This window comes from Linepithema humile, chromosome 5, assembly GCF_040581485.1.
Source record: "Linepithema humile isolate Giens D197 chromosome 5, Lhum_UNIL_v1.0, whole genome shotgun sequence".
In the NCBI taxonomy this organism is placed as follows: Eukaryota; Metazoa; Arthropoda; class Insecta; order Hymenoptera; family Formicidae; genus Linepithema; species Linepithema humile.
The window spans coordinates 23,221,193-23,236,664 of NC_090132.1; the positions used below are offsets into that span (position 1 = coordinate 23,221,193).

General features: G+C 36.6%; 4 protein-coding genes across 5 annotated transcripts; 2 read left to right on the forward strand and 2 right to left on the reverse strand.

Moving 5' to 3' along the window:
• Nucleotides 1-73: 73 nt before the first annotated feature.
• Drp1 (dynamin related protein 1) lies at nt 74-7,839 on the reverse strand. Of its 2 annotated transcripts, none has more exons than XM_012363667.2 (8): nt 7,703-7,839; nt 6,553-7,117; nt 6,226-6,473; nt 5,603-6,133; nt 5,360-5,527; nt 4,625-4,895; nt 4,324-4,535; nt 74-4,236 (listed from the first exon to the last, which is right to left on the reverse strand). In XM_012363667.2, exons 1-8 carry the CDS (start codon nt 7,802-7,804, stop codon nt 4,180-4,182), a joined length of 2,154 nt encoding a protein of 717 aa, XP_012219090.1. In that variant the 5' UTR covers nt 7,805-7,839; the 3' UTR covers nt 74-4,179. The 2 variants fall into 2 exon arrangements, with proteins under 2 accessions (XP_012219090.1, XP_012219089.1); XM_012363666.2 differs by having other exon boundaries at nt 4,625-4,946.
• LOC105670265 (SET and MYND domain-containing protein DDB_G0273589-like) lies at nt 232-4,630 on the forward strand. Its single transcript, XM_012363669.2, has 4 exons — nt 232-350; nt 1,282-2,128; nt 2,323-2,971; nt 3,038-4,630. Exons 1-4 carry the CDS (start codon nt 331-333, stop codon nt 3,547-3,549), a joined length of 2,028 nt encoding a protein of 675 aa, XP_012219092.2. The 5' UTR covers nt 232-330; the 3' UTR covers nt 3,550-4,630.
• A 159-nt stretch (nt 7,840-7,998) lies between the features above and the next one.
• LOC105670275 (peptidyl-prolyl cis-trans isomerase) lies at nt 7,999-10,169 on the forward strand. The gene is made up of 2 exons (XM_067354950.1): nt 7,999-8,140; nt 9,121-10,169. The coding sequence occupies exon 2, from the start codon at nt 9,620-9,622 to the stop codon at nt 10,115-10,117; it is 498 nt and encodes a 165-aa protein (XP_067211051.1). The 5' UTR covers nt 7,999-8,140; nt 9,121-9,619; the 3' UTR covers nt 10,118-10,169.
• Nucleotides 10,026-14,199, reverse strand: LOC105670268 (sodium/potassium/calcium exchanger 4-like). The gene is made up of 9 exons (XM_012363678.2): nt 13,643-14,199; nt 13,227-13,451; nt 12,839-13,026; nt 12,619-12,766; nt 12,311-12,412; nt 11,743-11,805; nt 11,370-11,579; nt 11,051-11,152; nt 10,026-10,909 (listed from the first exon to the last, which is right to left on the reverse strand). Exons 1-9 carry the CDS (start codon nt 13,782-13,784, stop codon nt 10,575-10,577), a joined length of 1,515 nt encoding a protein of 504 aa, XP_012219101.1. The 5' UTR covers nt 13,785-14,199; the 3' UTR covers nt 10,026-10,574.
• Between the last annotated feature and the right edge of the window lie 1,273 nt (nt 14,200-15,472).

A 15,472-nucleotide genomic window follows, 5' to 3' on the forward strand; every position in this document is an offset into this window, starting at 1 on the left:
TGCATGCACTATTAATTGCATTTTTATTGCATTTATTGCATTTATCATATTATTATGAGAAGTATTAACAATATATTTTAACAAGTTTTTTATTTTATATCAAGCACATATATATATATGTATATTCTATCGGTGCGCGAAAATACAAATTAAACATTTTACTTGACTTCCTGCAGGCAATTGTTGCACATTTCGAAAGAGGGGACAAATAGTCGCTGAACCTAATTTTAGATTCCGTCACATTCGCGTCTCCATTCTGCGACAAGAGAGCGAGTTCCGTAGATGTTATATTAAAATACACAATCGATCAATCCCGATAACAATTACAGAATGTCTTTGACGAAAAAGAGGTAAGCCAGCTTTTCAATACCGGATACTAATAAGAGCCATTGCTTCATTCATTCAGGTTCATCCTCTCACAAATATTTGTTCAACGCGAGACAATTTTCCCTAAATTCCAAAGAACAGAATGTCGCCGTGTGCGTCCGTTTCTCCGATTGGACCAGCCATCGCTCGCACTATTTCGGTCTACGATTAAATTTGCAGCGATAAATTTAGAATAATAGAGAATACGACAGATTCGTCTGTGGAAAATTAAGGTCACCACCGGTCGCATACGTAGTCTAAATGTGCGTGTTTTAGTGCACAAAACTTCGAGTGTTCCAAACCGACAATTTGTAGATTTTCAGACGCACAATCTGTATGTCACGTGATAATATGTCATATAACTATGTTGTATTAATACATATGATATCAAATAGATTTGTAACAAATGAAATTAAGATATTCAATACAAAAATTAAGAAATATTCTTTTCATTCTGTTTTCAGAGCTATGTTGAGCGCAGCTTTTGTTCCTCAATTAAAATAACAATTGAGGAATAACGATGGGAATTACATATTTTCAGTAAAAGTATTTTTACGCAAATAATGTATTATAATGTGATATCAGTTTTTGTACAAAGAATTTTCTGAATGATCCTTCTATTATATATTTCATTTTAATAATTCCATATACGTATATTCAATATAAATATAACCAGCACATCTGTGAAGATAATCACTTCTTCAAATCGAATATAGAAATAGGCACTATTATCTTTCTCGTTTCTCAATACACATTGTCTTCCAAAATTAAATAAAAATTCCATTTACATGTTTATCATATTGTAGAAACTCGCTGACAAATTTTGTCGTCTCGTTCATTCATTCAGCTGTTCACAACTCGAATCGCAAACTCGTCTAAGATTTCCCCACTGACCATATATTTTTTGTGTTGCAGAAACGTCTCGCTCGACGAATTTCGTCGTGCCGTACACGATGTCGTCTCGCAAGAGCCGTTTGCGACGCGATTCGCGAATCTCTGCACGTCGGGCGATAGACGAGGGATGGTCGAGATGCTTATGGAACTGCCCCGTGTAGCGGGCTTGAAACCGGGCGACTCGTACAAGGGTAAGGATGATGCGCAGGCCGCGCAGTTGTACGAGAAATCGCTTAAAACGACGGCGGAGCCCGGGGACAAACACACAGAGGGGATTAGAACGTGTAATATTCTCACGAAAACACTGTTTGCGGCCAGTGCGAATGATAGAGTGTTCCTAGATGCGCTCTGCGAGCGCGCTAAGTTCTCCTATAGTCTGCGAGCTTTCGCGAGCTGCCTGAGAGACTGCGAATGCATGCTGGCGCTTCCTGCGAGTTTCTACGACGACTCTGCGGAGAACGTTAAGTACTTCGTCCAGCGTAGAAAGGAGTGCCTTCAGCTAGAACGGGAGTGCTCCCGGAAATTAGAGGCCGTGTCTTCCAAGAAAGGCCGCGGCAGCCGCGGAAGGACGTCCTCCTCTTCTGCTGGCGCATCATCCGGAAAGCGCGCCGCTGCGACGCCCAGCGTCGACGGCAAGCCGCACAGCTGTCTCGCGAGCTGTCCGGATAGCGTTGAGCTACGATTCGACGAGGCCAGGGGCCGGCATCTCGTTGCTACAAGAGACATCAGACCGGGGGCTGTACTCATTGTCGACCGGCCGTTTTCCTTTAGCACGGACGGACCGGCACTCGGCAGGAATTGTTTGCATTGCCATGCCACACTTAAATTAGAAGACAGCGTTAGAATCCCATGCCGTAATTGCCAAACAGTTAGTAAAGTGCATGATTACACTTGCGCATGCACAGGCCATGTATATAGCCCTGTATATAATTTATCTCTGCCTGTTAGCTTTCGTATTAAATTTATTTTATCATTCTTTTTCTCACGCCCTCTTGAGAAAGGCCCTGAATTACCGCGTCGCAGACAATTCCTGTAATGTGAATTTGATTTTATATTCTCCAGGTATCCTTTTGTACGGAAGCGTGTCGCAAGGAAGCGTGGGAGACGTATCATCAGTACGAGTGTTCGGTGTTTGATTACTTTTTCGAAAGTTCCTCGAGCAACGAGTCCCAACAAACGTCTTATCTCCTGCTAGCCTATCGCACAACGATCGTGCGAGCGCTATCGCCGCGAAACAGCGCGGAAACAAATTGCGCTTTGAATCCTGATTTTCTCCGATATCACGCTGACGGTAACGCGAGGCGTAAAGACGACGATATTAGTAAGGAATGTACGGAATTAGGATTGAGGAAACCGTACAGTCCTCTCGATTACCGCACGGTATTTCAACTGGAGACCCATTGCGTCGATATGGAACCCAATGTAAATCTCATCCGCACGACCGAGGCAATATTCCTTGCGAAATGCTTGGTCTTTGTTCTGAGCAAATTAGACGTCATTTGTACGAAGGAAACGTTTGTGCCATTGGCCGTGGCGATGCTGCACCATTTGCAGGCGATTAATTGCAATGCTTACGAGATTATCGAGAATATTCACGATGAAACGACGCGCGTGTGGGAGCCCAGAAATATCGGTGGCGCGATTTATACCACAGTCAGTCTTGTGAATCACAGCTGTTATCCTAATGTGGTTCGGCATTCTTATCCAAACGGTGAGTCTGATTGCGAAACGAGTTAATCGTACAAATTGACGGAGATAATAATATCTATTTTTACAGGAGCAATCGTGGTTAGAGCACTGCACTTTATCGGCAAAGGATGCGAGATACTCGACTGTTACGGACCACAATTTCTCTGCGAGAACAGATTGACTAGGCGTGAGCTCTTGTGGAAAAAGTATCGATTTCTGTGCGAATGCGACGCTTGCACACAGAATTGGAAATTCCCGCTATCGGAAACGTTGAGTTACAAGTGTACAGTGTGTTGCAAACCAATGGATTTCTCGGTAATAAACGCGAACACTGCGCAGAAGGTAATAAATCTGCAATGTATTAAATGCGAGAAAATGATCGATTTAAAGAAAATCGAGAAACAACTTGCGAGGTCGATTCAGAAGAGATTGAACGCCATCACTAAGATGTATCAGGGAAATTATAGAGACGCGTTGCCTTTGCTATTCGAGCACGCACAGTTTGTCAATAAATACTTGGTTGAACCCAACATCGAAGGTATCAAAACCGAGCAGTGTATTGTCCAGTGTTACAATTCTTTTGGTTCCACTTCTGTGTAATGATTTATAACAGCTATTTATAGTAGTGAAACAATTTAAATTTTTATTGTACACTTTTTGTGAAAAACACAATACAATACGCTAAAAATATATTTGTAATTTTCTATTTCAGAAGAAAAAGTAAACAGTGAGAACAAAAGAATACATGGCTCTTTTCATTAATAATTACATTCTTATTGACAACTAGTGTAACACGAGACAATGCAAAATTATATAAATTATATAAGTAACGGAGAAGCATGAGGCTTTCGTGATGCACAATACAAAAAAAGTTATTCACAAGTTATTGAATTTTCATACATGATAATTAGCGTGTATATCTACAGAATGGTCAGTAGAAAATCCAGCCCAAATTGCATCTCGTGAATTAAGTAAGAATCCAATCTCGGTTGCATAATTGCGCGCTTTATGTACGTTATGCTTTCCTTCATGCTTACACATTAATTAAATCTATCAGGACCATTGCTTTAATTGTGTTATATATATCTTACTTGTATGAGAAAGATAAGTTATGTACAGTGGTCCGTCATAAACATCGGTAAAGTACATCCTTTAATTTAGTTCATTAAAACACAGATGCAATACCTATATTCAACTAGAATCCGGTAGTGTAAAGGCTTAGGCATTCAATTACCACATATGCGTCTCTCTAATTTCGCTAATGATGTGACCGGCTTGAGTTAAAGCCTGCAAAATTAAAACATATCATTAGAAATCAATTCGTAAAAAGAAACTTTTACGAATTACGTTAGGAAACTTTATAACTTTTCATACCTTAAGCATGTCTGCTGTTTCTTTGCGCCTAACTGCAATGTGATCGCTTTCGATCAGCAAGGCCTCGACCTGATCCGATTTGTACAAATGCGTGACAAGTTCACTTTGTAAATTATCTTTTACGTAGTTGACTAGGAAATGCATAACAGCCTTTGGTACACTATCCTGAATGGACTTCCGTACAATATAAAAGTATGATCTTATGAGTCTTTCTGCAAACGACCAACACAAGTGTTCCAGGTAAAAATCAAAATCAGAATTTGTTAACGTTGTACGATGCTTAATACAGTATTATTCTTACCGATAATATCACAGTCCCGTTGTTCGCGCTCGCTAAGTTTTCGGGACGTCTGTATTGGCACCGCAGGGAGTAGATTTACTGGTTTTTGTTGTGGAGATCCTTTCACCTCGTTCGCTGGGTTGTTCATAAACGGGGAGTTGTTATTATTCTCACGCATTCTGACTGGAGAATTAGTCACAATGGAGTCCATAGAACTGGCTGACTCGCTTCTTCCTTGCAGTAGTAAGTTGCTCAGCAGCCAGTGATTTTGCTGTCCTTGCTGCTCTTTAGTCTGATCGGAAACAGAGTTTATCCCATCTTGATTATTGACTGATTTTACACTCTGTTACAAATATATTTTACTATTAGTTATCAACACATCATAAAAAAAAAAAAAAAAATACGAATACAAATATGGTGTGAGCAAATAACAGATAAATAAATAAACAATGTATTAATATTAAAGGAAAAGAGCCGTTGCTAGTTGTTCGTGCAATATATTGTATTATAAAATTATAATATTGCACGAACAATTAACAACGGTTCTTTTCGCCTTTTTCTCCTAAAATCAATTGTTAGTTTAGTGGAGGTTAATTTAGTACTATTATTAATATTTGTTAAATAATGTATGTAATGTTATTTATTTTTTAAAATTATTTCTTGAAAGTTATTATTCCCTGCGATTTTGGTAAGTAATTCAGACACAAACGGCAATAATTTTCACAAAAGTAACGTAAAATGTAAATTATTACTTACTGTATCATTGGGGATTATAGTACTGGATGTTGAAGCTAATCGCTTGTTGTGCTTCAGGTGATCAACGTCAGCATCCTTCAGTAAAGACGACACAAACGCTGCATCTTTGTGAAAATCAGGATGCTTAGTGTTAATGTATGCCAATTCTATCGCAACCAAGTTCTCAACCTTGTTTTCAGGAAATCAAATTAGTATGAGTGTCAAAAAAACATGTTACGAGTGCAATGGATGTTTTAGTTTTACCATTGAATTGGTGTGTGGGAGCCGTCTGCGCAGCAATTGTGTAACAACATCGACAATACGTTCGTGCAGTTTAGGAAAACGTAGCATTTCCTGCTGCACCTCAGTGCCACAATGCTGTATTATACTTTGCATTTCTTCGTGCACAAGCTCTACACACCGTAATGAAGGGTCCTCTAATTTCCGTATTTGCCGTTTGACTAGTAACTCAAAGGAGACCTCCGGTACGAAAAGAGCCGGCCTCGGACCAGTTGCATTGCGGATAGCGGTCAGTATGTCCACTTTACTAAGATCTGCCAGCGGATTAATCGAATCGAGTGTTTTACCAAACGTCTCGTGAAATATGTAACAAATACGAGCACCGCCGCACAGCTCTGTGGTTTCTATATTTCTGGACGTGCCCTCTATCGTAGCGCAATAGCTGTTTGCGAATTTCGTGATGATCTGCAGCAAGGTTTGGCTCTTGTCTTCGACGTCTCCGCCGTAAGAATTGAGTAGAGTTTGATATTGCGCGACCATTGTATTCACTCTGTTCTGTTTTCAAAAAACACACGTTCTACCAAATTATGCTTAATTTAGTATATTCTAGCTAAAATCTGTAGTGTAACTAGTGTCAATATCATTACCTTTAATTCCGGTAAACAATCTCTGATATGTTGCATAAGTAAGCGATTGAGAGTTTTCGCTAAGTAAGGAGTTCCGTTTCTATTAGCCAGTGTTGGATATTTGCGTTGTAAAAATGTAGCCTCGTCCTTCAGTGCTTCCTGAATACTTTTGTTATTCATTATATCTTGCTGAGAACGATTAACAACGCCTATAATACCCAGTTTGACTGGGATAACTCTGCCACATAAAATATCTATGGCGTCGGTACCTAAAAAAACGAAAAATATATTTAACAGTGTTAAACGTAAAAAGTATTGTGCAAAAAAATTTCAGAGAATTAAATTTACCAGCATCCATGAGATCCATCTTTGTAACGACAGCCAGCGTCCGCCTACCATCTGGATCAACATCCTTACTTAGCTTTAAACTTTCACTTGTAGCCATATCAGTATTGGCAGTCACGACTGCTAAAATGATTGAATTAGGACTACATATATATTTCAATACGAGCTCGCGTATTTGACTTTCAATGTCCTCTGGCTGGTCACCCACTGGTACTTTTGTAATACCAGGTAGATCTATGAGTGTGAGATTAACGACAGACGATGAATATATTTTGAGATTAATTGGTTCTGGACAGATTCCTTTGTTTGCTCCAGCCATTCTGTCAGTTTCAGCTTCAATCTCTGTACGAATATCGTCAAAATTCTTGTAGATTTTATTTTTTGTGTGTAGAAACATTCCCCATTCTTCCAGGTCCAAAGTGCCATTCTCTGCGCTTCTATGCTCACGATCATCCTTTGGTGTATACACAAGTTGTAATATTAATGGACGTCGTGTAACAATACCAGTCCCTCGTGGTAGAAAAGAGCGACCAACTAAACTTTCTATTACAGATGATTTTCCAGAGCTCTGAAAAAAAATGTAATGTATTTCGCGTATAATACTATGTTATACAATATTTATAAATCATCTTTCTTCGACTTTGGATCTTAAATGCTACAGAAAGATACAAACGCAGCTAAGAATAAAGATTTAAGCTCAAGATGTTCTAGCTTTGTTTTGGATTAATTACAGGTATGCAAAATCAATATCTAAGAAAATTATAATATATCCATAATCTTAATTCATAAATAACTACAATACTCTCTTTTTCAATTGTAAGACTTGGGAGTGCAAAAGATTGAAACTCACAAGCAGCATATAACTTTCGATATCACATATCGTCATTGCATTGTTTCTAATAATGCAATCTAACAAAGAAACAAAAAACAAAAATTTAAATGCACGTTAAGCACATGATTTATGTTAGAACTACATTTTTCAAATGCACTCCCTGCGTTTTCTTGCAATTTCTTCTTCTTTTTCTGCCTCATTAAAAATTTTAAATAAATATTTATCAAATTTCAGAATAAGTGATGCAATATAATTCAAATGAAAAGAACGGACTTGCCGTTGTTACACTTGATGATCTTGTAAAATTAATATTCGACTAACCTGCGTGCCCAGGACGACGATTTGTGGCAGCTGTAACACAGTAGCGCCTACGGTGTTAAATACGTCTTGTAGCTTGTTTATCACAGGTATCAGAGCTTCCATTCTGGAGTAGACAAGCAATGAGCGTTTATAAGAGAACGAATCGATCGAAACGACGGTTGGTCGGTCGGTCAGTTACAAAGCCGGTCCAATAATTCGTTCCGCGATCGTTTGGCTGCGACTCCGCTGCCTGCATACGTTAGATCACAGATGCAGCTCTGCGACAACCGCCGAGGATCGTTCACAGAGTAACGTCTGATGCCGGGACGACAATGCTGAAGAACTGTAATTTCACTCAGAACGAACCAGGAGAACAACGCACACCTGATTCCTCACTCTTACCGCGCTCTACAATCTGCAAAACACGCGTGCGCATGTTTCATTGTGTAATAAATAAGCGTATGTATATGTATATGAACATATAATGCGTCTGCATGTGTATACGTACTGACGCGATAAGTCATCTACGGCCACGTAAAACCATTATTTCCATTCTATTAAAATAATAATAATTTTATTATTTTAATTATTATCATTTTTTAATTATGATTAAAATAATTATTATTTTATTATTAAAATTTATGATTAAAATAATAATTATGATTTTATTTGCTCGTTTATATTTAAATATTATTTTATATTACATTCATTAGTGCATATTCTTCCGTTTAGCACCTTTTTCAGCGTTGAAAATAATTCCAAATTTCTGTCTACATGTATTTATGAAATCTATGAATAACATTTGCAGATAGAAACGATATAAACACAATCATATTGATTTGAATCATCGCTAAATATGTCGCAAAAGCACATATTGAGATATCTTGAAATTTGATTTGCTTATTAGCAAAATAGCGACTCATTTGACTCTGCAATTTTATTACAAATCATAATTATTGCTTGCTTGCCAAATTTATTCCTTTATCAATCATTACAATATAATAAAAATTTATATATTAATGCAATTAATTAATTTTATATTGTGTGTTATAAATGAATGTATTTAAAAGATATCTTTCAATTTACGTAATCGTTAGATTATCTTCAGAAATCTCTGCAGTCCAAGTTTACGTAACTTTGCGTGATTGTACATAACTGCAATTTCTAAGTATATCGATTAAGTAACTGAAGAAAAATCTAAAAAATGGATTTGACAATGGAAATATGGAAAACTTAATATTTTTATGAATAAAATATGCGCTAATGTATATATTATATCCGCATTATTTTTGACTTATTGTATATTTAAATTTGAAACATTTAAAAAAGAAATAAATAATATGTAAAATATAAAATTAAAGTGAATAGATTTATGTATTTGAATCAAGCGGGTTGCGATATTGATATTTAGTTCAACCTAACCAAATGCATGTTTTCAGATGGCGCTACAATTATTGGTTATTCCGAATTAATGAAACTGATGTGCGCACTCTAGTGTACATTACTAGCGTCTAGCAACTAATGTGATGTACCCGGCTCGAAACACAACATTGAATCTCTAAAAACACATAAATAAGGATTACAAAGATATATAAATATTTAAAAGAAAAAGGTATTGAACAGCCATACAGAAGAAAAACAGAAATTCTAAAGAAGTATTAAGATTTTATTAGCATTTTCAATTATCACAATTCGAATCAGTACGAATGTAATAAAAACCAATTTTTATAACTTATTGTTAATATAAATCTATTGTAAGTATATGATATGTAAGTAAATAACAATTATTAATCCGTAAGAATTGTAAAGTATAGTAGAAATAATGCTAACATAGTTCATTCTTATTAGAGAAGTCTATTTCCTAGCTACAAGAGTTGTTGGAATAATCTTAATTATATGTTTAGCTCCCCAGCATATTGGTGAACAATTACAACCACAATGAACTTGCCACGAGTATACTTCGACGTATCTACAGATGATAAGACATTAGGAAGACTTATAATACAACTACGTCCTGATGTTGTGCCAAAGACATCAGAAAATTTTCGTGCGCTGTGTACAGGAGAAAGAGGCTTTGGTTATAAAGGGAGTTATTTTCACCGTGTAATTCCCAATTTTATGTGTCAAGGAGGTGATATCACACATCACAATGGTACAGGTGGAAAGTCTATCTATGGAGATAAATTTGAAGATGAGAACTTTGAACTCAAGCATACTGGTGGTGGTATACTGTCAATGGCTAACTCTGGCCCAAACTCAAATAGCTCACAATTTTTTATTACTACTATAAAAACACCTTGGCTGGACAATAAACATGTTGTGTTTGGCAATGTTATCGAAGGAATGGATATTGTAAGGAAAATTGAAAATTGTGGTTCATCTACTGGTAAGACATATCAGAAAGTCATGATAGCGGATTGTGGTCAGTTATCTTGAAGATAAGCTAAATTCATGAATCATGGATTAAAATAAATCGAAGTATAATAAGTTACATAAGTTTCTATATTTTAATTGCTTTAAGGAAAATGTACTGGAAATTTTTTTATAAAGATATATAAGGACACATATATTTAGTTATGTTAATGTGTATATTATAAAAGGTAATTGCAATTATATTACACAATATAACTATGAGTAAGTGTAAATACTAAGCTTATTTGTTATCTCTAAGCTCTCTTTAATATAATAATTAAGTCTTAAATAATATATTTTTAAATATATCAAATATATAATTATATATATATATATATATATATGCATCAGATACTTTTGGTTTACCACAAACCAAAAATCGTATAAAAACATTTCAAATGCAAAATTGCTCACTGTAACATATAAATTTACACAGGTATCAACAACAGATATAAATATCTTAACAAAATCGATAGTGTTACTAGTCGATGCATACTGGTAAATTAACAACAAAGAATGTATTGAGCTCTACAACAGATGCAAATATCAAAAATACGATGTACATGGCAAGACAGACAATTCCAACTGTTCGACTTAATTTGAATTTATTAATAAGTAAAGCTCCGTACAAGATGATTAATGTGGAGAAGAGAGATATCGAGCTGTACACTAATCCCTGAGAATTGATCTGAACATAATGTTCTCCAGGTATTTTCGGTAATAATGTGGCTTTTATGAACCATGGCAATCCGAGACACAGCAATACATCAAATACATTAGATCCTATTGAATTACTTATCCCCATAGCGCCGTGACCTGGACAAATATTTTAATTTTTATATCGCACATTCAGCTTTTAAATCGTAGAACGAGACGAAAATTAGATTTTGTCTGATTTATTTCTGAGCCATAATCTCACATGACAAATATGTAACAAGGTTGCAACAGGATATTTACCTTGATTTGCAACGATAACGCTCGACACTGCTTCAGGTACACTCATTCCAGCCGCGAGAAACGTCAAGCCCATAATAGAATCAGGAATATTGAAAGTGTCGCCTAAAAAAATAAAGGTAACGCTATAGAAAATCATTTCACAATATAAAATTCCAATAAACATACAAGAGACATTTTAAAATGTTAGAACATCTTTTTTCTAACGCCTGTATACTATTTAAGTTGTAAAACTTTATGAAGTTATTGCGTAGTTTTTATCATTGCAAAAAAAACCAATATTCGTCAACATAAATATTCAATCGGATGTCGAATATCATACCGATAATCGTGATGACCCATCCGATAATATAAGAAGAAGTCGCGATCCATATTACACACATGAGGAACGTAAGGGGATACCAAGATCGTAATTTTTTCCTTCTACAATCGGGAATAGTAATGAGCAATACCAAGCTAATGGGCCAAGTGAAGACCCACCACATCTTTTCGCACATCGAGTTCGGCCAGGACGTCATATTCACGATTTCGACTGAAAAGGTATGTAAAGTATATTTTATATGAGTTTTTCTTTATTTATAAACCGTAAATCTCTATATTGCATTAAGCGTGCACTGCAACAAGGTCTTATAAAGACGCTGCAAGTGAAATAATCATACTCATAATATTGCTCCATGTTATATTTTTTTACATACGTGATTCGTCCTGCTCACTCGAATATGTGCTAATCCCACATATCTCCGTATCTTTGCTGAAGTCTGTCAGATTTCAGAATGAAAGATAGCCAAGCATGAGATTACATTTCTTACGAGTAGTTATCGAAAGTTATCCCTGCAAAGAGATACGTGGATTAAAAAGAATTGACTGGAATTTTACTCTGTGAGATTCAAGTTCTAATCTACGAAGTCAGATATTGACTTCAAAAATAATCGAGATTTCTTCATCATTCTGTTTTTCACGTTTCTATTTCTAAAATAGCACTAACTAATCTAATATCTAATCACATAAATATTATTTCGCTCCTAATTTTTTTATTTAAATTTTTGTGTGGAATTAATTGTAACATTGTAACTAAATATTATTGGAAAAATAGAAAGAAGTTTAGAGTAGAAGTAAAAAAATATTTAAAAATATTGGAGAAAAAGTCCCTGATTTTCAAAGATTAAAAATTCATAATTTCACAGAATAAAATTATATCAATCACTTTTAATTCACTTATTTTTGCAGAGGTGATAATGATAAATTATATCATAGAGGGCTTACTATTCGGAAGGAGGGGGCTGTCTTCACGCAAATTTTGGTATTTTTGTCTTTTAGTCGTTATTCGTTTTAAGAAATTGTTGATACGGCGATTGAAGCACATTGCTGAAAACATAAATAACTTTTAATTGTCAAGTTCTAGCATTAGTTTAGTTGCTCGCTATAAAATGAAAAAAAAATTATAATCAATGCTAAATATTCTTGAACTACATATTCCCAAATTTAGTACAACGTTGCTTGTGTGAGAAAATAACTTTTCACTGCATACTCGAGTCTTTCCTAAAATAATCATTTCGATTCGTTGGTATCACCTGATATGTACAAAATGTAACAAGTGACGAGGATGAGCGCCTCGTACCACTCGATACGTCCGTCCCGCAGAGTCAGGATCAGAAGAAGAACCGTGAAGGCATACGCTAGCGCATCTCGCGACACCGGCCACCATTCTAAATTTAATACCTGCGAATACCATTATTGCGATAAGGAAATTGCGAAATAAAATCGAAAACTGCAATACTTTGCGCACTGCACCTCGTTCGCGAAGAGCGCACAGCACGCCGGCACAGCCAATATGTTGAATACCGCGGAACCGACGATGGTACCGACTCCCAAATCACCTTCCGTTACGAAGGTACCAATGGCGTTGATGAACAATTCCGGACTGGAACTCGCGGCTGCCATCACGGTCGCGCCGGCCACATCCTCGGTGACGTTAAGTTCTGCCGACATATTTTCGTTCTTTTTTACTCAGTCGTGATAAAATAGAGTAGGCGAAACAAATAAAAAAAATATATCGAAACGATATAATACGCCAAACTGCACGATTGTACTCGCTGATCGCAGCGAAACGAAGAGTGGCACCGCGGCATATTACGTGAGAGAATTCTGAACGCGCGATCCTTTCATCGGCGATACTCACTGTCGCAAATTTTCTTAATAGAGGGTACGAAAAAGTCGTCGCAGACAATGGCAAGTAATAAAAACAGATAAATGGCAATGACGAAGTGGATTATTATAAATCCTGCCTGTCTTTGCTGCCGCGTAAGTCCGTCGGGCGGGAATTCGTTGATCGCTGGCGGCGTGCAGTTGTAACTCTCGTTCCCTTGCGCTTCGAGCTCGCTCGCCTGCAGCAATTTGCGTCCCTCTAAAATATGAATAAAAAAATATTGCGAAATAAAGAAATTAAAAAAAAAAAACAAAAAATGGTTAAAAATAAAAATTTTATTCCGACAATCGGCGATTTCTGTATAACTCCTTCACCAGCGCTTCTGCGGAAGAATGCCGAAAGAAAAGCCGAGAATGTTTCGTGCGAGCAAGACAATCTTGTGTACTTACGCCAGTTCGCCGTGCGGCCGATATTCGTTGAACTGTCAGAAAACAGTCCCGTCAAACTGACGCAAAAAATATACATAGCTGGTATAGTAATAACGAGGAATATCCGGTATCCAACCATGCGCCTGTGCCGCCATGCCATCATTCGTTGTGTAAAAAACGTGAGCGCGAAGGGTGATTTTGGGTATAATAAAACTTTGCGCGTGCAGTTTGTAACGGCTGTTGTGCGATTCCTCCTTCGGTTGTCCTCCTCGCGCGATACGAACACGGCTTAGCTACCTGCTGCTTATCCGACAGTTAGAGTTCGACTACATGCTTATATGCTTATATGTTTTTTCATCTGTGAACGATTTATCGCGCTAAGCGGCCGCCGATAAGATACTGCATAAAGCAATCGTATATCGTCCTTTCGATTAAGCAACGCGAGGAAAGTTTCCGACAGCCGGGATGGGCGCGAGTTTCCATCTATCGGCGCCGTGATTCTTCACCGATTTAGATTTACACAATGGACACATATTTTCGCTGTATACTCGACGAGTTTACACAGCGTATCGCGCCAAAACAACATGTTTCACATCGCTCGACGGGAAAACATACGCTGTCCCGATCTGTTTTCCACCACTCAATTCCATCACGTGACTATGTAATCAAAATCATCACAATCGCGCACGTGCAGATTAAAATTTATTTTTTTCGCATATATATCGTAAACAGATCACATTGTGCGCGCGTGTTGATATCTTCAAGATCGGATAGAATCGCACCTCAACTCGTTCTCTTGACCTGTATTTCCCTTTCAATACGCGAATGATATCATCAATAATGCCATCACTTTCTCCTACGTCTAATTTGTTTTGAGAATCAATCTTTTACCGCGCTACTTATACGATATTGAACCACTCGTGCATATGAATCGAATGAACCGGAAAATACTTTTATGTTCTAATTTTACGTTGAAAATTGTATACTTTCAGGTGAACTCCAACAAATCACGAAAAGTTTACTAAATTTCTCATTACAGTGATTAAGAACATGTGGATGTTATGATATTACGCGTATATGCAGTGAGATAAATTGATATCAATGTAATACGTAGAACAAATGTTTACGTTATTATCGAGAATCGGCATCACGTGTGCTTCGATATTAGATGTTAGATTACATCAAAGTCGTCTTGTTTTAGGTAAACTCATTTAAAAATGTCGAGTTTTAAAGATAACAATTCAACCTTTAAAGATAATACACATAGTTGTAAGCAGACATGAGTACGTGAAATAACTGCTGTGTAAAGTCGTCTCAGAAAATAAATTTCAAGAGAAGACTTTCTTAAGTTATTCAAGATCATGCAGACCAGAATCACACGGCTCTGTACACGCACGTATTTCCGCGAGCCTTTTGTAATACCGCTACAATAATTAACAAAGCTTGCAGCTTTGAACTGTTATTTAATGGGCTGCGATATTTTTTTATCTTTTTCCTTGTTATCAACTCCGTATTCCTTTACACCGCTTTTTGAAATTGCGAAATTTATTCCACACGGAGAAAATTTTATATCAAAAATTACTACGTACGGTAATAGCCGCGGACCATGAAGGAATTATAAAAATTTTTACTATGTTTTTCACATGTGAAACGTGGTAAAAATTTTCGGTTCGCGGCTTTATGGTCCACGGTTAATGCCGTACATAGCAATTTTCGATATAAAATTTTCTCCGTGCAGAATTTATTGCTTCAGTTGCAATTTAGATTTTACGATGTTACGGGGATGTAAAGGTTTATCATTTGATAATTACGGTAAAAAATGTACTTGATAATTGATAAAGTTCAGATATT

Bases quoted from the DNA above. Each gene is read 5' to 3' on its own strand.
- LOC105670265 (XM_012363669.2), top strand. From the start codon at position 331: ATGTCTTTGACGAAAAAGAG. The intron at 351-1,281 runs GTAAGCCAGCTT...TTTGTGTTGCAG, and splicing joins ATGTCTTTGACGAAAAAGAG to AAACGTCTCGCTCGACGAAT. The intron at 2,129-2,322 runs GTTAGTAAAGTG...TATATTCTCCAG, and splicing joins CATGCCGTAATTGCCAAACA to GTATCCTTTTGTACGGAAGC.
- Drp1 (XM_012363666.2), bottom strand. From the start codon at position 7,804: ATGGAAGCTCTGATACCTGTGATAAACAAGCTACAAGACGTATTTAAC. The intron at 7,118-7,702 runs GTTAGTCGAATA...ATTTTTTTTCAG, and splicing joins TCGTCGTCCTGGGCACGCAG to AGCTCTGGAAAATCATCTGT. The intron at 6,134-6,225 runs GTAATGATATTG...TTTTGAAAACAG, and splicing joins ATTGTTTACCGGAATTAAAG to AACAGAGTGAATACAATGGT.
- LOC105670275 (XM_067354950.1), top strand. From the start codon at position 9,620: ATGAACTTGCCACGAGTATACTTCGACGTATCTACAGATGATAAGACA.
- LOC105670268 (XM_012363678.2), bottom strand. From the start codon at position 13,784: ATGATGGCATGGCGGCACAGGCGCATGGTTGGATACCGGATATTCCTC. The intron at 13,452-13,642 runs GTAAGTACACAA...TTCATATTTTAG, and splicing joins CGGCCGCACGGCGAACTGGC to AGGGACGCAAATTGCTGCAG. The intron at 12,767-12,838 runs GTGCAGTGCGCA...TGGTATTCGCAG, and splicing joins GTGCGCTCTTCGCGAACGAG to GTATTAAATTTAGAATGGTG.